This window comes from Natator depressus, chromosome 7 (assembly GCF_965152275.1).
Source record: "Natator depressus isolate rNatDep1 chromosome 7, rNatDep2.hap1, whole genome shotgun sequence".
Taxonomy (NCBI): domain Eukaryota; kingdom Metazoa; phylum Chordata; order Testudines; family Cheloniidae; genus Natator; species Natator depressus.
In genome coordinates, this window is record NC_134240.1 from 23,888,676 (window position 1) to 23,906,957 (window position 18,282).

Genomic DNA, 18,282 nt, shown 5'->3' on the forward strand with positions numbered 1-18,282 from the left:
AGACATGGATACCATCTGCAGGGTCCCTGCATCATGGCAACCTCCCCACCGAGGCCAGAGAGGGTCTCCCGAGGCCAGCACTCGGTGCTATTCCCAGAGATCGCCAGGAAGCAATTCTAGACACTCCCTGCAAGGGCGCAGCAGGCTCCCAGCTTCTGCGGGCCCGGAGGCCAGAGCACCAATGGGATGCTACCTCCCAGCCCAGGAAGTGAGGAGCTCTCTCCTCTAGGCCAGGAAAAGGTGCCAGCAGCCTTTGGGGTAAGTCATACAGGTGGTCTCTGACAGACCCAGGAGACAGCCCAGGCTGGGGATCTGGCAGTTGCATGTCCCCCCACCAGCTACCCTGCATGCAGTGCTTGTCCCTTGGGCAGACGGTACTGAATACAGTGTAGGGCATGAAGAGAGGCCCAACAGAGCCTGCTGGGGAGGCAGCCAGTACACCAGGGCCATTCCCTGGGGCTCAGGGCGGCCATTCACTTACCTTCCACTTTGGGGGGTGTAAGCACTGAGAGCGGGAGCACCACGTGGGTGTGTGGGTCCCACATGGCCTGCCCCCGGAAAAGGCTGCTGTGGTAGCGGGGGTAGCGTCGCCGGACGTGGGTGTGGTTCTCCATGCGGTCAATGCTGAGCACTGTGTGGGGAAGAGACAGAGGAATCAGGGGCCTGGGAGAGCTCAGGGAGCCAGGGTCGTTACTCTGGCTGGACAGCGTTGCAATGGGATGGGCTCAGCGTGCCAGGATTAACACGTTTGCGTCTATCTTTGGAGTAACCAATTCAAATGCGGCTGAGGTCACAAGTGCAGTGTGATGGGCTCAGACCAGTCACTTGTGGATCCCCAGTCATGTCTGTACTTGCAAAGCGGAGGGAGGGAGCAGTGCTGTGGGGAGCGAGAAGGATGTCCAGCTCCCATCTGCACTCGCTAGCTCTATCTGTGCTCGCTTTCAGGAGCAACGCACTCACTGAGTTTGCTGGGCCTGGACGTGGGGACTATAAAAGGCACATGTGCCCTCCCGTACATACAGTCCCTAATGGGACCACGTGAGAGACCCAGCTCCATGTGAGACAACCACCTATGGATGCACATCCCAAATCCACATGTGAGTTTGGGGAGAGTGGAACCAGTCAGCCTTCTAGTCATCAGAACCCCATGGCAAACCCTCAGCAAGCTAACAGCAGGTAGCCAAGGGTATGCTGGCCCCTTCTGCGGGGGTATGCACTTAGGAGGAGTTGTAGAAGGTTGTGGTCAGTGGATCCTTTCCTAAAGGATTTATGGAAGACTGGGAATAACACAGAGGCAGCAGCTTTACCATGGTAGAATCACCATCCCAAACCCAGCTCTGGCTTGCAGCTCTCTTGGGGAAGTGTTCAGGGCAGCAAGGAATAACTTCTTTAGCTGATACTGCTGGGGGAATAAACTGGAATGGAATTGCTACCACTGCGATTTGGCCAGGACAGAGGGGGTAACACCGCGACTCTCACAAAGAGCAACGGGAGCTTTCATGACCCAAGGGGTGGGGGCCATGAGTTTAGCTTTAGATCTCCTCCAGCAGCACAGCACCCCAAGTCTCTGCTGACTCAGAGGAAAGACCACCACTTTCTGCAGCACTTCAGGCTTTCCTGGGGGCCTCCCATTCAACAGCTGACCAGCTGCACCCTCCTCAGCTGACAGTCACAGCTGGAGCGTGGCCTCAGATTGGCATTTGTGCCCGTTTTAACTCTTTGAAGTGTGGTGTCAGAGCTGCATGCCTTGCACCACTGCCCTCCTGGCAATGCTTCCAGCCTGCTGCCTACTCACTGATGTTGGGGGTCACCACGCCAAGGGGGTTCAGGTAGGTGAGTTTCATGTTGCTGGCGAGTGTGCCCGTGTACTCTCTCAGCTGCTCCATCAGCCCCATGCTCCCATGGTCGCTCTGCAGCAGCACGTCCCAGTGCTCCTGGTTCTCCAGGGCCAGCACCGCACTGCCTGCCCTCAGCAGGTTCTGCAAACAGAGGGAGAGTCTTCAGCAGGCTTGAAGGGAAAAGACCTTTCTTTGAAATCTTCTACGCCTCCTCTCTCCGTCACCTCCCCTGCCTGCTGCAGGCGAGCCAGAAAAGAAGGGGGATGGGGTGTGCTCGGAGCTGAGCGTCGCACCACTGGGAGACGATCCCAGGCTCTCACCCTTTGCAGGAATGGGAAGGGTTTCCTCACTCAATTCACACTGGCCCTTGCTCGGTTGCACCCCCTTGGCTCTCCCCTGCCCCCCATGGGCTTCACACCCTTTAGCTACTCAGAGTAACGAAGGGACGGAGCAATGAGATGGGGCAGGCACCACCCCTGATGGCTCACAAGCTGGGACAAAGGCTGCAGCCATCCTACCTGGAGGTAAGGGTCCCTGCTCCGCAGGGCTCAGAGCCACAGTCCCAGGCTGGTGGGGCTGATGAGGCTGAGAAGGCAGCACCCTTAAGTCCCAGAGAAGCTGTGCTGTGGCTGACCAAGGGGCAGCGCCGATGAGCTCTGCCTTGCTCAGCAGGGAAGGGTAAGGAGGAGGGCTCCTCCCAACCGGAAGGGCGCTCACCTCGTTGAAGTGGGCATCCTGGGTGGCGGTCAGGCCGAAGCCATGCTGCCTGCTCTCAAACTCCATCAGGCGGGACAGCAGGCGGTAGGTGATGTGAACGTCGTTGCCGAAGTAGCGCTCCATCTGGTCCGTCACTGCGCGCAGCCGGTGCGCCAGCTTCTTCGCCTCAATGGTGTTCAGCTCCGTCTCGTTCCTCTCCAGGCCCTCCAGCTGCCAACAGAGAGAATGGAGACGGGATGAAACAGTGCGATGTGGAGCTAAAATCTGGTCCCTCCCTCCCCAGCTTTAAGCCAGGGGTAACAGGGAGAAATGCTGATGCACTACAGACCCAGTGGCTGGGTTTCGGGATCAGATTGCCCTTGGACTGTGCTGGCCATCTCTGCAAGCCTGTCAATGGAAGGATTATCTCTAGGGACAGTCACAAGGCCAACAGCAGGTGCTGGGACCAAACAGTCGCTCGAGTGGGCAGCAAACTGTGCCTCAGGAATCTGCTCCCCTGGGGGAGAAGAAACCCCTGAGGATAGGTGTGTGTCATTTAACTCCATGAAAACAGGTCTGATAGTTATAGAGACCCCCCTTCAGCCTGAAATCTAGTCAACTTCAAAAAGACATTTCAAAGTGGTTTCAGGTTCCACATCTGCACAGGTGCCCAGCCGACATTTGTTGTGGTGTTACCATCACATTTTCCTGTTTTAAAATAGACACTCTTTTCTTCTCCGCTGTTGTGTGAAAATCCACACAAACCACCGGGTGAAACTGACTATACTAGGGAAAGCGCTGTGCACAAAACGAACAAACTGCGGGAAAAGAGCAGCTAATACAATGTTTTCTCTCCCATCTCATTTAATTACAAGAATCTTCAGTGTTAGTCATAACTGAGGTGGACTAAACAATATTCAGAGAGAATTTTGATTCTGACAGTTGAGAGCTTCCCTTTAACTCTCCCCTGCTGCATCTACAGGCTGCTTAGACTTTGAGCAGCGGAGCTCGGTATTATTGAACCCCAGGCAAACAGCAGCTACTGATATGTTGTTATCCATTTGTGTGACAGAACAGTGAATTAAAACAAAAAAGTAACTTCAGAGGAAGGTCCCCAGCAGGACGAAGGAATTTCAAAGACAGGCTAAGAGTTGAAATTAGCAATCCAGCAGTAATGACTTGTCCCAATGCCTGGAAACTCAATTGTTAGAGGAACCTAAAGATTTATCATTTAATCTTACTGATCAGCCAATAACTAAGGCGATGTCTACACTAGACAGCTTACAGCAGTGCAGTTGTATTGATGCAGCTTTGCTGCTGGAAGCTCTCCCCTGTAGTCACCCTATGCGGACGGGAGAGAGCTCTCCCGTTGACATCATTAATTCACCTCCAACGAGTGAGCGATGGTAGCTCTGCTGGCAGGGGAAGCTCTCCCACCGACGTAGCACTGTCCACGTCGGCACTTCTGTCAGTGTAACTTATGTCGCTCAGGGGTGGCTTTTTCACACCCCGAGGGATGTAAGTAGTCGTGTAGATGTGGCTTAAAAATGAACACGCTAAGGGTGGTGAGAGAGCGGCTGCATGACCATTTATTGCTGTCGAAACGGAGGATGCTGAATCATCTGATCCTGTGGCCCTCTTGGGATTATTGATGCTTTCTCTTCGAATACTGGGCTGGGATTAATGCACTTATCCATCAGGGGCAGTTTGTGCTTGTGATAGTCTGACAAATTAGGCTAAAATTAAATCCCTATTTCAAGGAAGGGCAGGTCTGGAGGATCCAAGTATTGAGAGGGGCTCCTGATGGAAACAGGGTCATGTTCTGGTCCCCTCTAGGGCTGGATTTTCAAGAGCTCAGCACCCATAATTGGGACCAGATTTTCAAAAGAGCTCTGATGTTGGGTGCATGGTGGGTGCTGAGCATTGTGGAAAGCCCAGCCACGAGTCTCACCAGGGTAGCTGCTGAGCACTATGGAAAGTCCAGCCCTTATTTAGGGGCCTAAATGGGAACTGAGCTCTTTTGAAAATCTAACCATGAGCTCTTTTGAAAATGTAGCTTCCAAGAGCTACCTCCTCCCAGTGAGCTGCAGCCTGGGGAAGGAGTAAAGAGGGCAGTTACCAGTGTCGAGAGCTCCTTGAAGGCAGGCGATGTGCAGTTGAAGAGATCGGGTTCCAGCCAACCCCTCTCTCCATCGCAGTGGCGAACTGCTGCACCTGAAAGAAGAGGCGTTGCCGATTCAAAACTCAGAGATGCAGGACACAGTTTCCCAGCTGGTTAGGACAGTGCCATTCCCAAAGCTAACCCACCATGCTGTCAGTATCACTCAGAACAGCACCGGGAAGTAACATCAAAGCCCTGGATTGCTAAGGGGACCAGCTGAACTACCCATTCTGAATTCAACTCGCATTCATCCGGGAGCTGTCACTGGCAAGTCTCTCTGTGAACAGTTCCAGTTTCCATAACAATTCACCCAATAACTGGGAAAAATCATGATCAGACTTTGGGTTGTTTAGAAGCCGCTCCCTTCAGTTATTTCCTATTTGTGGCATGTGATTGGTTACCCCTGTTTCACAGTGTAGCTGACTGGATGAGACTTTTAGAGAGGGGAATAATGAATAGCAAACAACAAGCAATGTAATTCACGAGGTTATCGGGGCTCCATTCTATGCACCTTTGCACATTGACAGACAAGTATGTACCTCCCCCAGTGCTCACCGGACCCCCACAGCTGACGAAAGACATGACTGACAAATCCCAGTCCACCTGGCCTGGTGCTTGCATTCACTGAAATCCCTGCTGGGACGTTGCATCTCTCTCTCACAGCCTTTGTCTGCTTAGAACTTTGAGACACGAGGAAGTTTACTGGCATAACTACACTGGTGTAATTATACGGTTTTAGTTAGACCAGTATATCTCCCCGGGTGGCCACACACATTCTGGAATGAGTGTCCACACAGGGAGTTACACCTGTATAGCTAAAGCAGTATAATTATGCCAGTGTAGTTATGCTGGTAGCTTTCTCTGTGTAGAAAGTCCTTAAATGATAAGCTCTTTGGGCAGCCACCATCTCTCACTCTGTGTCTGGACAGTGCCTAGCACAGTAGGGCCCTGATCCTGGCTGAAGCCTCGGCGCTCCTAGAATATAAATAATAATATATGTGCTATCAACCAGTTCTGTTTAAAAACCACCCACACAATCAATATCCTCATTAACAGCCCCCCAGCAGGGTCCACGTTATCCATCCCAAAAGCAGCACAATGATCATCAGCAGCAGCAAGTGCATCATTAATGCCAGTGAGTAACACACCCCATTGACCTAGCTGTCATATGAAGCTCACCATGCACAATTGCCATGAGTGGCTCCAGTACTGCCCACGTCAATGTCTCGAACGGGGGCAGCGCCAGCAGAATAACAACTCAGCACTTAGGGGGCTAGACACACAGTGACTAATGCGCCTCCCACCCTCAGCAGGGTCAATGGCATTATCTCACTTTTACTGATGGGGAAACTGAGGCTCAGAGCGAGGAAGCAACTTGCCCAAGGTCAGATGAGTTGGTGGGGAAGCCAGGATGAGAGGTCAGGAGTTCCTGGCCCAATGGAGCTCCCATGTTCAGCCTTCCAGCCCTTTCATCATCATCATCATCCCTATCTTCCCCTACAGGCTTCTCCTCCTCCTCCTCTTCCATATTATCAACCCAGCCAACCAGGCCAGAGACAGAAGGGGCTCAGTGGTGGAAGCAACCAGCAAAGGGGGACCCATTCTCCCTGTTCTCTGCTTCTTGCCCTCCCTTCAGCAGAAGAATGAGCCTCAATCCCCGTAACAATCCCAGTGGCCTCACTGAGTTGCCATATTTTGGGTAGGATCCTGCAGAACATTCTTGGTCATTGGGCTCCTTTATCATGGCTCCCTCTACGATGGGCTAACTAGAGAATGGCCCTTCCCACCCAGAAGGGTGAACTGACGACATGGCATGTGAGATAGGTAGGGTTGCCAACTTTCTAATGGCACAAAACCAAACACCCCTGCCCCGGCTCTTCCCCAAGTCTCTGCCCCTGCCGTGCCCCTTCTCTGAGGCCCCTCCTCTTCTTGCTCCATCCCCCCTCCCTCCGTCGCTCACTCTCCCCCACCCTCTCTCACTTTCACCGGGCTGGGGCAGGGGGTTGGGGTATGGGAAAGTGAGGAATCTGGCTGGGAGTGTGGGCTCTGGGGTGGGGCGGGGGATGAGGGGTTTGGGGTGAAGGAGGGGGATCCAGGCTGGGGCAGAAGGTTGGGGTGTGTGTGTGGGGGTGAGGGCTCCAGCTGGGGTGGGTGTGGGCTCCAGCCTGGGGCAGGAGGGGGCAATGCAAGGTGCGGACTCCGGCAGAGAGTTTGGGTGTGGGAGGGGACTCCGGACTGGGGCAGGGGGTTGGGGCGCGGGAGAGGGTTCAGGGTCCTGGCGGCGCTTACCATGGCTCCCAGGAAGCGGCCGCCTGGTCCCTCCTGCCTCTGGGCGCATGGGTGGCCAGGGAGGCTCCGTGCGCTGCCCTCGTGCCCACAGGCGTCGCCCCACAGCTCCCATTGGTTGCGGTTCTCAGGCAATGGGAGCTACAGAGCCGGCACTTGGGGCAGGGGCAGCGCGTGGAGCCTCCCTGGTCACCCAGGTGTGAAGAGGCCACAAGGACCTGGCAGCCGCTTCCTGGGCCTGCGCGGAGCTAGGGCCAGTAGGGAGCCTGCCTTCGTCCCGCTGCGCCACCAACCAGACTTTTAACGGCCCCGTCAGCGGTGCCAACTGGAGCGGCCAGTGTCCCTTTTCAGCCAGGCATTCCGATCGAAAACCAGACAACTGGCAACCCTAGAGGTAGGGTTGGGGCCACTCTACTTCAAGAACATGGGCCATGAAGAAGCTAGGTCATGGGTTGCAGTGATTCCCAGTTGCTCTGGCCCCAGGCCCATAAGCCAGCCTGCTAGGCACAGAGAGCTCCTCTGTGACAGCTGTGCCTTTGTTTCTGCTCTTTATGTACCCCAAAAGATCCTCTGCCTCGGCCACATGTGGCCCCACCTTGATCAGGCCAAATGTCCTCCTACTGCCACTTCTTTCCATGGACTCTCTAATGGCCCTTCATCTGCCTTCCCCGATAGATGGCAGCTCCTTTCCTCTGGTCTGAAGGGAAGTGCCCATTAGCCTTTGATGCCCGTAGTACCCTGCGAACCAACCAGCAGCAGGTGCTAGCAGAGCAGACAGCACTTACTCTCCTCTTCCTCCAGTTACTAGCCCTTCCCCCTCAAAGCCTAAACAAGTGAGCTCCTCAGTAGCCCACGGCCGAGGCTGACTGCAAACTGGCACACATCTCACAGGGACAGGAGCACTGCGAGATCCCCGCACCGCAGCCTATTGGGCCACCCAGAGCAAACGATACACTGTAAAGGCAGCAAGACATAAAGGGGTGGGAGAGAGAGGGGAGCAGTGTCTGGCTGCAGTCGAATCTCTGCAAGTTAGTTTGCTCGGGGATAGGAAAGGCAATCGAGGGCGGACATGGGTATAAGGAAGCCAATGCGAGGTGCAGCGTTAGTAACACAGTCAGCAGCCCTGGAAGCATGGGGTCTGCGGGTGTCTCAGGCAGTGAGAGGGGAAGGGAAAGCCACGCAGAGCAGACCTTGCAACACATAGTGAGGGAAACGGGACAACACCGGCTCCTTACCTGAACCCCGCAAACCTGATCAGGAGGGAGTGAAAACGGGGAAGAGAAGCGACATGGTTAGGAGCTGAAACCCGGAGTAGGAGAAGAACGCACGTCCCTGGGGAAATGTCTGGAGGAGGGGAGGGGCTGAACTGCCCTGGATTCCCAGAAGCCAGTGATTCCCATCTCCCACCGGCCTGGAGGTCGCTGTCCTTCCTTTCTGATGTGGCACTCTCCAAAGTCAGCCATGGCTGAATCGCTACAACGCGCTCTAGCTGGGGCTGCCTTTGAAGCCCGCTCGGGGACAGGGCCACATCAGATCCCCACTCTGCACTGACTCATCTTTGCTTCAAGGTGCTGAATGTCATCTCAATGGCCTGGGCTGCTGCTCTCTTCCTCCGCCCCACGGTGGCAGTTACAACTGACTGGGACTCTGGCTCTCTGCACTAGGGTTGAACTCGAGGAGGAGGAGTGAGCAGCAGGGCATTGTGGGTGCAGAACCTTCCTCTGCGTCCCAGGGTGCCGTGCCAGCAGCATCTGCTCAGTCAGCAGTGGATGCCATGATAGGTGGGGCCGGAGGGAAGGGATGTTCCTGGGTTTTTTGTATGAGTGATGTTTCTGGGCCTACATCTAGGCTGCTCACAGAAGCGCCCCTACACTCCTGGCTGTGTTGAGAAGACCTACAGAGAAGCTCTGGTCGGGGAGCTTGGATCTCATTGTGAGGTTGCAGCCCCACCTCTCTGTCTGGACCAGGGTCTGTGAAGATCTCCTCTGCTCTCACAGCTCCTCCTGCTCTCTGTTTTCCAGTCCATTTCCCCTCAGACAACAATTCTCCGCCCCTCAAAGCCCTGAGACACAGGCCTCCACGGCTCCACTGACAATCACAGCAGCTCCTCCTGACTGCCCGGGGCAGGGCTAGCAGCAGGAGCTGGCCATCGGGGGTTTAGAACCTTGTTGTGGGCTGAGGGGGGTTCCATCTTTCTGAGGCTGAGGGACGTGGCAGGATGTTCCCTCTAGGGGTCCAGCCACATGTCCCTCTCTGCAGCCTTCTCATGAGGATCACTTACCCAAGGAGCCTTTGGGACAAGGCACTGCAGCTGGGAGCCCAAACTTGGTCTGAGGCCACCAGACACCAGCTCTCAGGGTTTTAGGGCAGCCGTCATAGAGCACTGCAAATGGAAATGAAGGAGCCGGAGTTAAGCGGGAGCAGAGGGGAGGGGTTCTGTCCCAGGAGAGTGTCCCGCAGGAGGGGATCAAGGGCAGTGCCCCAGGAGACTGTCCAGGGAGTTTTGGCTGGCACCGTCCCTAAGCTTCTAGTGCCTGAGCTCAGAGTCAGGCCATGCCGCTCTGGCCGCAGGTTGCTGTCCCATGCAGAACATACATGTCTCCCCAAACTCACCCTCACAGCCACTTGGCGTCACCTCTGCAAAAGGGCTGTCACAGCTGTTGCACTGTCGACCTATCACTCCGGGCCTGCAGAGGCACTGGCCCATTTCCTGGTCACATGAGCGCGAGGAGGAGCCAATGGGGTAGCAGTCGCAGGGCAGACAGGTGTCACTCCCTTTGGGACGGTAATGGAATTCCTGGCGGAGAGGGGCAGGGAAGGTGGTGAGACAGATGAATCATGGGAAGTGGAGCAGCAGGGTGGCCAGAGGAAGGGCTCGAGGGGAAGAGTGAGGGGCCTGGTAAGACAGGGGAAGGACACAGTGGGGAGGGGAGGGGGACCAGCCAGACAGCAAGAGAGACAGGCACCTAAATGTCAGCTTCTTAGCACTGCGCTGGCTGGCACAGTCCCAGCTTGGGGATCAGGGCCAGCCCCAGGTCGGTGTGACAGCATCCTATGCAAAGCAGCACATGCTGGGACTCTTCCAGCTTCCTCCCAACTTACAGACAGGTCCCCCAAGTTCTGTGCGCACGTACGCCCCACTTCCCACCTGCCTGCCGCTTCCCTCTCCCCTCCGCTCCTTGTGAGGCTCCCCAGCAGCAGGGGGACTGAAACACAGCTTTCCATGGGAGAGCAAGGACGGCCCTCCGGGAGTTCACACTCTGTCCCAGCTGGCCGGTCACGGAGTCGTGCAGGGCCAGGGCCAGCGGACTACGAATGGTGCTGGCAGGTTGGACGTGTGCAAGGGGTGCGGGCCATCGAAGAACAGGGGAGATAGTGGTTGCCTAGAGTACTACAGGACGGAGGAGGCCACTGACAAAGGCAGACGGGAAGAGGGCCACAGCTCAGGTGCTCGAGGGTGGGTGAGATGAGGGGTATGTCTGCACAGCTGCCCCCTCACCTTACAGTGGCACAGCCCGTTGGTTTTATTACAGTCTGGGTCAAAGCCCTTGTTCACGTCGCAGTTACAGGGCCCACAGGTCGGGTTCCCCCACCAGCCCTTCGGACATTGCTGATCCACCCTGAGGAAAGAAACCCACAGTCACCTGACAGCCTTCTCTCACACACCGTGCCCTGACACCCCTTCCAGGAGCATGGCCACCTTGTGAGTGCTCATGAGCTCCTGGGAGCAGAGTTTGGCTCCCAGGCTTGGCCCCCGGCCCTGGCAGGCAGCAGGCTTCCCCGCTGGGGTTGGAAGGAAGGACTTGCATTGGATTTGAGCAGCCCCACTTGGACAATATTCAGAGCAGCACTGATGGGTGCCAATGAGAGATGGATTCAAACTTCCCTCAGCCACAGAGAAAGAAAAAGCCACATGGGGTCTCTGAAGAGGAGCAGAGTGGGGTACAGGGAGGGGAGATCCCAGAGGAGCCCCCATCTCTCCTTTAAAGCCAGCCCGTCTGTCATTGCACTTGCACCAATGAGTGCACTCTCGTGACTGGCCAGAGGGGGAGCGCCGCCTCCCAGGAGAGCCGGGGAGGGAACACACAGAACAGGACCAATCGCCGAGTGCTAGAGCACATCTGCTGCAGCAGCCTATTCTTCACCCAGCGTCACCACCCTCCTTCACGGCTGCTTCCCCACTAGCCATCGGTAATGCTACAAAGGAAGGAGTCTGACCTCAGCAGGGCAGTAACAAGCAGTGGCCGATCCCAAACCCTGACTTAAACACCAACATCCTCCGAGCACCAGGATCCCTGCGAGGGGCCTGGAGACTGTTGCTGGGAAGAGAGCCATGTCCTGCCGAGGCAGAGCTGCCCTTGGGCTCACCTGTGCTCGCAGTACTGCCCAAAGTGGTTTCCTCCACACTCACACACGTAGCCAAGGGGAGAGCCTGGCTTCCGTCGACACACTGACTTATTCTTGCAGGGGTTCAGGTGGCACACGTCCACGCAGTCCCCACCGTAGTATCCTGAGGGGGCAGACACAGACCTTCAAAACAGGGAGCGAACCCCCATGGCTTCCTAAGAAAACACTGTGAAAATCCAGTCGTGCTGGGGTAGAGGCCAAAGGGGGATGGCGTTTATTCAGGTGGATCCCAGGGCATTTTGCTCTCTACTGAGCCAGACCAACCAAACTTCTGCCTGCCGCTTTCTAAAGGGATTTCCAGCCTCTGGCCAGGACTGGGTTTTAGCCTCACAAAGGTGAGCAAGCTACTGCGTGAGCCATTGCTCGTAGTGCTATGGCCCAAGGGAGCATTGCTGTGTGTAGAAATAGCCCTGAAGAGTGGTGGCAGAAGAAGAGAGAAGAGACAAGCCAGGCAAAGGGGAGAAGTAACGAATGGAAGAGAAACAGAATGGAGAGAGAACAGAAAAGGGGAACAGGGAGTGAAAGGAAGACAGAGCTGCCTGCCGCTCTGTTGGATGGGCCCTACCTGGCTGGCACACGCAGGAGTAGCTCTGCCACTCATCCCTGCAGATACCGTTGGCAGGGCAAGGGCTGGAGTCACAGGGGTTGGGCATGCTGCATCCTGCCTCCATGTTCAAAGCTCTGTTGGGCTTGGGTAATGCCATCCCAAAGGGCGTGTCACCTAGGCGCACCCCCTGAAAACCAAGTCAGAAATACATGGTAAAGCCAGGTTCATTCGGGAATGGGGCTCAGGGCTTCAGTGACAGGAGCCTGGCCAGGGTGACCCAGCTCGGCTCTAAGGGAGGGACCCTGCTCCACCCTTATGGCTGCAGGAGGCTGACTCCTGCAGATCTGAGAGGTGCTGCCTTAGAACCGAGCTCCCCAAGGGCTCTGAAGAGTCACCCAGCAAACATTGCCAGGCTATTCCCATCAATTCTCCTTCCCTCCTGCTCACATCCTGCTGCTCTGCCCAGTGGTCACCTTCTGTTCTTCCAGGGCCCCCCATGCAGAGTGCTCAAGTCTGAAGCATGTCCACAGGGCCTCTGGGTGCAGCCCCTGGGAGCAGAGGGCCCTGGACTGGATTTCTGTGCGCATCTGGAACGGGCTCTGGGAGTAGCCTCTGCAGCTAGGTCTGGGGACTCTAATTTCCCATCTCTGAACACTGCCCAGTGTGGGAGGCTGCTGGAGCTGAGCACTCACCTGTATGCAGCCCTTCAGACCACTCTGCACCTCGCCAGACCCTGGGATCCCCCCAATGTGAAGATGCTTCATCTTCAGCCCATGCAGTTCATTTCCAACAACCACTGTGTCCTGCAAAAGAGGCCAAGAAACAGGATCTTCACACGCCATTCCCAGACCCCAAACCTGGGTCTGCAGGTCACCAGACTCCCTTCCTGCTCCACACAACCCTACTGTGCAGAGATCTAGTCAGATACATGGAGATGTACATGCCCAGCTACCCCCGAGGCCAGTGAGAAGCATAGTAGCAGCACCTAGACAGATAGATGGAGTCAGAGATTACAGATCTCACAGCCAGGACACCAGCCCTCATACTCTGCTCCCCAGCCCCCCTGAGTGATCCCCATGGCTGGGGGTGTGAGGCTACAGACCTGGTAGAGCCCAAAGTCCAGGCTGACAGTGATGATATAGCGCACGTCGCGCCCACTGCGAACATCCCGCAGCTCCAGCTGGAGGTCGTGCCACTTCCCATCGCTCAGGTGCATCTGGTCCAGGAGGAGCTTGATGGTATGCCCAGAGCCTCTACTCACCGTGAAGGAGAGCATGCCAGAGTCCAGCTGAGGAGAAGGGGAGCCAGCAACAGAAGTGATGATCAAGGCCCAAGCCAGCTCAGGTTACTCCCCTTCCTCCCCATTACTCCTCACATGTGCTTTGTACATGGGGATGGGTCCCCAGCTCAGCCAGGAGCCCGCCTGAAAGACTTCCCAGCTCTGCACCAGCCAGGAATCTGCTGTGACACATAACGTGTCAGCCCTACTGCTGCAACCCTGACAAACCCAAGCTGCAGTAGCTGCTTCTGGCCCCATGCATGGAGCTACCAAGTGTCAGGCTCCCTCTGTATTCAGTGAGCAGGCTTTCCTTGCAGAGCCAGGAGGAGAGCATGGGAGGCCCTGCTGTCCATGCTGTGTTTGTGGCTGCAGTGGCAGTACCTGGCAGAGGATGGTGGTGTACTGGCCGGCATGAGCTTGAAGCAGTGCCCCGTCCAGCTGGCGTGTCCGGAACGCCAGCCCCACGTACCATGGTATGGAGATCTTCACCTCATTCCTGAAGTCCCAGGAAAGGATGCTGTTGCCATGGAAATAGTGAGCATGGTGCATGGCTGGAAGGGAAAGCAGGAGCATGAGGCCTGTGGAGGTTTGGAGCAATGTGAGGAGCACTGATTCCTGCCCAGGGCCTTCACTCACACTTCATTTGGCAAGGGAGACTAGATGGCTCAGTCTTTGCAGGGCCCGAGCAGGCCAGAGCCCAGCTGTGCCTCTTGCCAAAGAGGGGCAGGAAGCTCCATGTACTGCCGTTCCCGGGAGGCGCCAGCCTCTCAGTGGAGTTATGTATTTATTTCTCCAATCTCTACTGCACCTGTTGCCAGGGCAACTGGCCACTTCCCTTCTGGGAAATAAAGCACGAATGCTGGTGACACCACACACTGCAGGGCCCCGGTGGGGAACCCCTGTGGAAGGGAATCCCACTGATGCATGGACAAGTCCATGCAGGGCCTTCAGCCCCCCCGGCTCCTTCTCACCAGAATGTTCAGGGCCAGTTTCAGGCCAACATGTCGATGGTGTGCCCCCAGCCTGCCTCTCTGCAGGGCTCACTCACCATGCCTGCAGTCCTTGCCCCCGAAGCCCACGGGACACTCGCAGGAGAAGGTTCCCCAGCCCACTGAGCAGGTGCCACCGTTCTTGCAGGGGTTGGACTCGCAGAAGGTGTGCTTGGCGTGGCATCCTGGGGACATGGCAGACACGCGGCCAAGGCAGAGACAGAGGAGGGGACTGTTACTTGCAATGGCTCAGCCCTGACCTTCCCCTCCCAGCACCTTGAACACTGAGATGGGGGCGAAATCTCAGCAGCTCCTCAGAGCGACCAAAGGTGGACGCAGCGGCTGAGTTCTCTAAGCCCGTCAGTACACAGCCACCGTACTCTGCCCTCCTGTCCAGGAACAAGGGCCCCTTATTGTGTGAAAAGGCAGCTCAGAGCTAGAGTGACTTTTGCCAGGGAATCACCCAGGCCCCCGAGGGACAGGCTGACTTTGCAGTCCCCACATGTGCTACCAGATGTAAAGCTCCTGAATGGTGCAGCATGGCAAAGCACTATTTGGGGTGAGAACAGGAGCTATTCGTGAGATCAGGAGTCTTTCACCGCTAGGATCCTGGCTGGAATCTGGCCCAGGTCTGGACTATCCAATGAGGTGCGAAATAAGCTCCTGTCTGTTCAGGTCCTTGTGCAGAGCAGAGGCATCTACTTCACAAAGAACATCAGCACAACTGCATGGGGTCTGGAGACCCAGTTTCTCTCTTTTTCCTGGAAAGGGTCGGGGTCCTGTAGGGAAGCTGGTGCTATCTGCTACCTGTGCTGTTGTTATGAGAGCCTGGGCAGCCCTGTCTATGGACAGAGGATTCTGTGTCCTGGGCTGCCAGCCTTGGTACAGAGCAGAGGCACCACACACTCGTCTGTTACCTGCAGAGGTCCCATTGTTTGCAATGTAGGTAGCCAGGTCGATCCGTTTGTTGTCGATGTACAGGTCTCTCATGCACCCCACAAAGTCCCTGTGGGCCACTGGGAAGTTCTCAGGCAGATTGGGGACCCCTCCGAGGAGCAGGGGCCCTGTGAGGTCGAGGGACCTGTGAGAAGAGGCCTGTAAGAGGCATTTGTGCAGAGATCCAGGCCCCACACAGCACTACACTGGTCAGTTCCCCTCAGTGCAGCAGCAGGCTGTTATAACCTGCTGGGGATAGGAACAATAATTGAGGCCCCATCCTGGGTCCCATAGCCAGGGGAAAGAGGTGGAAGCTCCATGCTCAGGCTCTGTGGCAATGTCATCATGCATTAATGCCAGACCTTTGACACTGTCCTGCCAGCCAGGCATGCAGGATGTGGGACAAACCAGAGACAACCAGGGCTGTAGGGGACTTCTGGCTCCATGGCAGCCCAGCTTTCCCAGGTCAAGTGGAGTATACACTGAGTGGGAGCAGTGTAGGCTCTTTCCTGCCAGGACTTGGGGAGCACAGAGCTCCCTTTTAGTCTGGTTATCTCTGTTCCTGAGTCCCTCACCCCCCCGCCGTGAGCAGCAGGCCCTCAGGACACTCACTTCTTGGAGCTGGACTGCGTGCCCTCTGCTGCGCAGGAGTAGTTGCCAATCTCACTGCCGAACTGCAGCGCCACTGATGCATCGCATTCATCCACGATCAGGATGGCCACCTTGTCTTTGGAAGGCCCCTGCACCACCCCCAGGGAGCCAATCTTGGGCTGAAACCAAAAAACCAAGGAGTTAGTAGGGGGGTTCCCTCAGCGCCAGCTCCTTCAGCACAAGGGGACACACCATGTGCATGGCACAAACATGCCTCAGATCTGCAGGTCTCTCTGGGTGGCCCCCTTGCCTGCATTCCTTCTACTTTCACAAAGATAGAAAAATTAGACCCAACTCCCATCGGCGACGAGGCCTATCAGTAGGACAAAGAAGGCGAGAAGACAGGTCTCCTGGCTAGGAGAATCTCAGAACCGGAAAGCTGAATCAAGGCTTGGAAGGCAGGACAGCAGGGACCTCCCTAACGAACTGAGGGCCTCCTGTCCCGAACATCCAGCCTGGACATCCCCAGCCCCTCAGCACTGCTCAACTCCCCCACAATGTGCCTGCTGGGGAAGCCTGGTCAGTGTTTGCAGCTCACCAATTCCAGACTTGCAGCCAGTGGGACAAACAGGATAATCCCAGGGAGAGAAAACAAGAGGGGGCACGTACCTTGTTGTAGTAGCGGAGCTGCACTGTATGCCATTGCCCATCACTCACACCCCCCGGCAGGTACGGGGTCACCAGGGTGCTCGACTCACCTGCAAAGCACGACACTGTTACATACTGTAAAACAGACGCGGTCAGGCAGGAGGGAGCAGTGCAGCGACGAGGGTGTGAGTTATGCATCCACAGGGCCACATTCATTCCCTGCAAACAGTCCCCCATGCACCCAAACACCCCCCTCACACACCATGTCATTTTCACACACACGCACACACCCCAGTGTAAACACCCACCCGGACCTCTAGGAACAACAGAGAATCATAGATTTTCAGGCCAGAAGGGACCCATCTAATCTGATCTCCTGCATGCCATAGGCCACAGGACTTCCATGAATTAATTCCTGCTTCATGTCCAATAGCTGTGGTTGAACTAGAAAAGATCTTCCAGAAAAACATCCCATCTTGATTTAAACATTTCCAGTGATGGGGAATCCACCTCAACCCTTAGTAAGTTGTTCCAATGATTCATTCCCCTCACTGTTAAAAACTTTGCCTTATTTCTAGTCTGAACTTGTCTAGCTTCAGGTTCCAGCCATTGGAGTTTGTTATACCTTGTCTGCTCGATCAAAGAGCCCACTGTTATCACATTTCTGTTCGCCACATAGGTACTGTTAGACTGTGATCAAGTCACCCTTTAACCTTCTCTTTGTTTAGCGAAATAGATGAATCTCCTCGAGTCTATCACTATAAGGCAGGTTTTCAATCCTTTAATCATTCTCATGGCTCTTCCCTGAACCTTCGCCAATTGGTCAACAAAAGAGGTTACGTTCACTAACCCCAAGTTGTTGGCTAAATGTTTTCAACGTCTCCTCCTAGAAGATGGATTAGAGACACAAATGTCACCCTGCATGTATCAGTACATAACAGGCTGGGTCACTGCCTCCCTGGTCACAGTGTTGAGTGTTGCTCTTTGATTCACCTGAATTGCAAATGTGTTTGCTTTGGTATTTCTCTGGCAGGAGCCCGAGCAAAGAAACCAGCCTTCACATTAATGTTCTTCCCAACTTTCTCACTGTTGGCCTTCTTCCCACTAAGCGGCCGTCAGGAAAAGAGCTGATGCACAGACAGGTCACTCGGAGGCAGTGACATTACGATGAACTCTCTGTTATTTTTAAGAGAGGAAGGAAGCCCCTGCTACCTAACGGTGTGAGCTACAGTGAGAGGCTGGCTGGATACCGAAATGAGGAAGGAATGAGCTTGCTCTGCACTCTCAGGCAGCTAAGCCACAGAGCTAAGGACTCGGCCATTTCGGGAGAGCACTAGTGAGCAGATGAACAGCATCAGGGGAGCTGTGCCTGAGAGGATAGATAATGACACCGCAGGAAGGGGCTGGTGATGCCTGCCCAGACCCCCGCAGGATGCAAGCAGGTAGAAAAGATATGTCTGAACAGACCTGAAGCACAGTCACCCAGAGCAGAGGCAAAAGAGGAGCCTAGCAGCCCAGCTGACCTCCCATCCCCTGTTCGTACAGACCCGTCTGCACACGACTGACACTCGCAGCCCATCATACATCTAACCCCATCAAGCTTCTCTGGCATTTTTCTACCACTAAGACCTAAGCAGCACTAGAGCTGCTGCACTTGCATTTCCACTGGGAGAGCGGCCTGCCTGCAGCTGAGGTCACCATCCGGAGACTATTACAGCCACACAGGTGAGAGCTGTTTCCTTTGGTAATTGTACATTAGCTGACTTGCAGCTGATTGGCTTTGCTGAGCTTGAATTGCTTGTGAAGTGTTTTACTGCCCCTGCTGAAACCCATGAAAGGGAATGTGGTTGGGTATCTTGGCATGCAGGGTGCTGAGCTGGCTTTAAACCACTGCTCAGAAATTA

At 55.4% G+C, this 18,282-nt stretch overlaps 1 protein-coding gene across 3 annotated transcripts in view; it reads right to left on the reverse strand.

Annotated features, from left to right (window-relative positions):
• Positions 1-18,282, reverse strand: part of CELSR3 (cadherin EGF LAG seven-pass G-type receptor 3) — a 66,527-nt gene that overhangs the window by 16,653 nt on the left and 31,592 nt on the right. For all 3 annotated transcript variants that reach the window (XM_074957674.1, XM_074957673.1, XM_074957672.1), the window contains exons 5-21: positions 16,400-16,488; positions 15,752-15,909; positions 15,121-15,284; positions 14,263-14,388; positions 13,596-13,765; positions 13,038-13,223; positions 12,628-12,738; positions 11,954-12,122; positions 11,350-11,491; positions 10,481-10,601; positions 9,595-9,778; positions 9,263-9,364; positions 8,217-8,231; positions 4,654-4,748; positions 2,556-2,765; positions 1,796-1,979; positions 482-631 (exon numbers count right to left, since the gene is read on the reverse strand). In XM_074957674.1, coding sequence (XP_074813775.1) covers positions 482-631; positions 1,796-1,979; positions 2,556-2,765; positions 4,654-4,748; positions 8,217-8,231; positions 9,263-9,364; positions 9,595-9,778; positions 10,481-10,601; positions 11,350-11,491; positions 11,954-12,122; positions 12,628-12,738; positions 13,038-13,223; positions 13,596-13,765; positions 14,263-14,388; positions 15,121-15,284; positions 15,752-15,909; positions 16,400-16,488 — 2,376 coding nt within the window. The remainder of the gene's footprint in view (positions 1-481; positions 632-1,795; positions 1,980-2,555; positions 2,766-4,653; positions 4,749-8,216; positions 8,232-9,262; positions 9,365-9,594; positions 9,779-10,480; positions 10,602-11,349; positions 11,492-11,953; positions 12,123-12,627; positions 12,739-13,037; positions 13,224-13,595; positions 13,766-14,262; positions 14,389-15,120; positions 15,285-15,751; positions 15,910-16,399; positions 16,489-18,282) is intronic.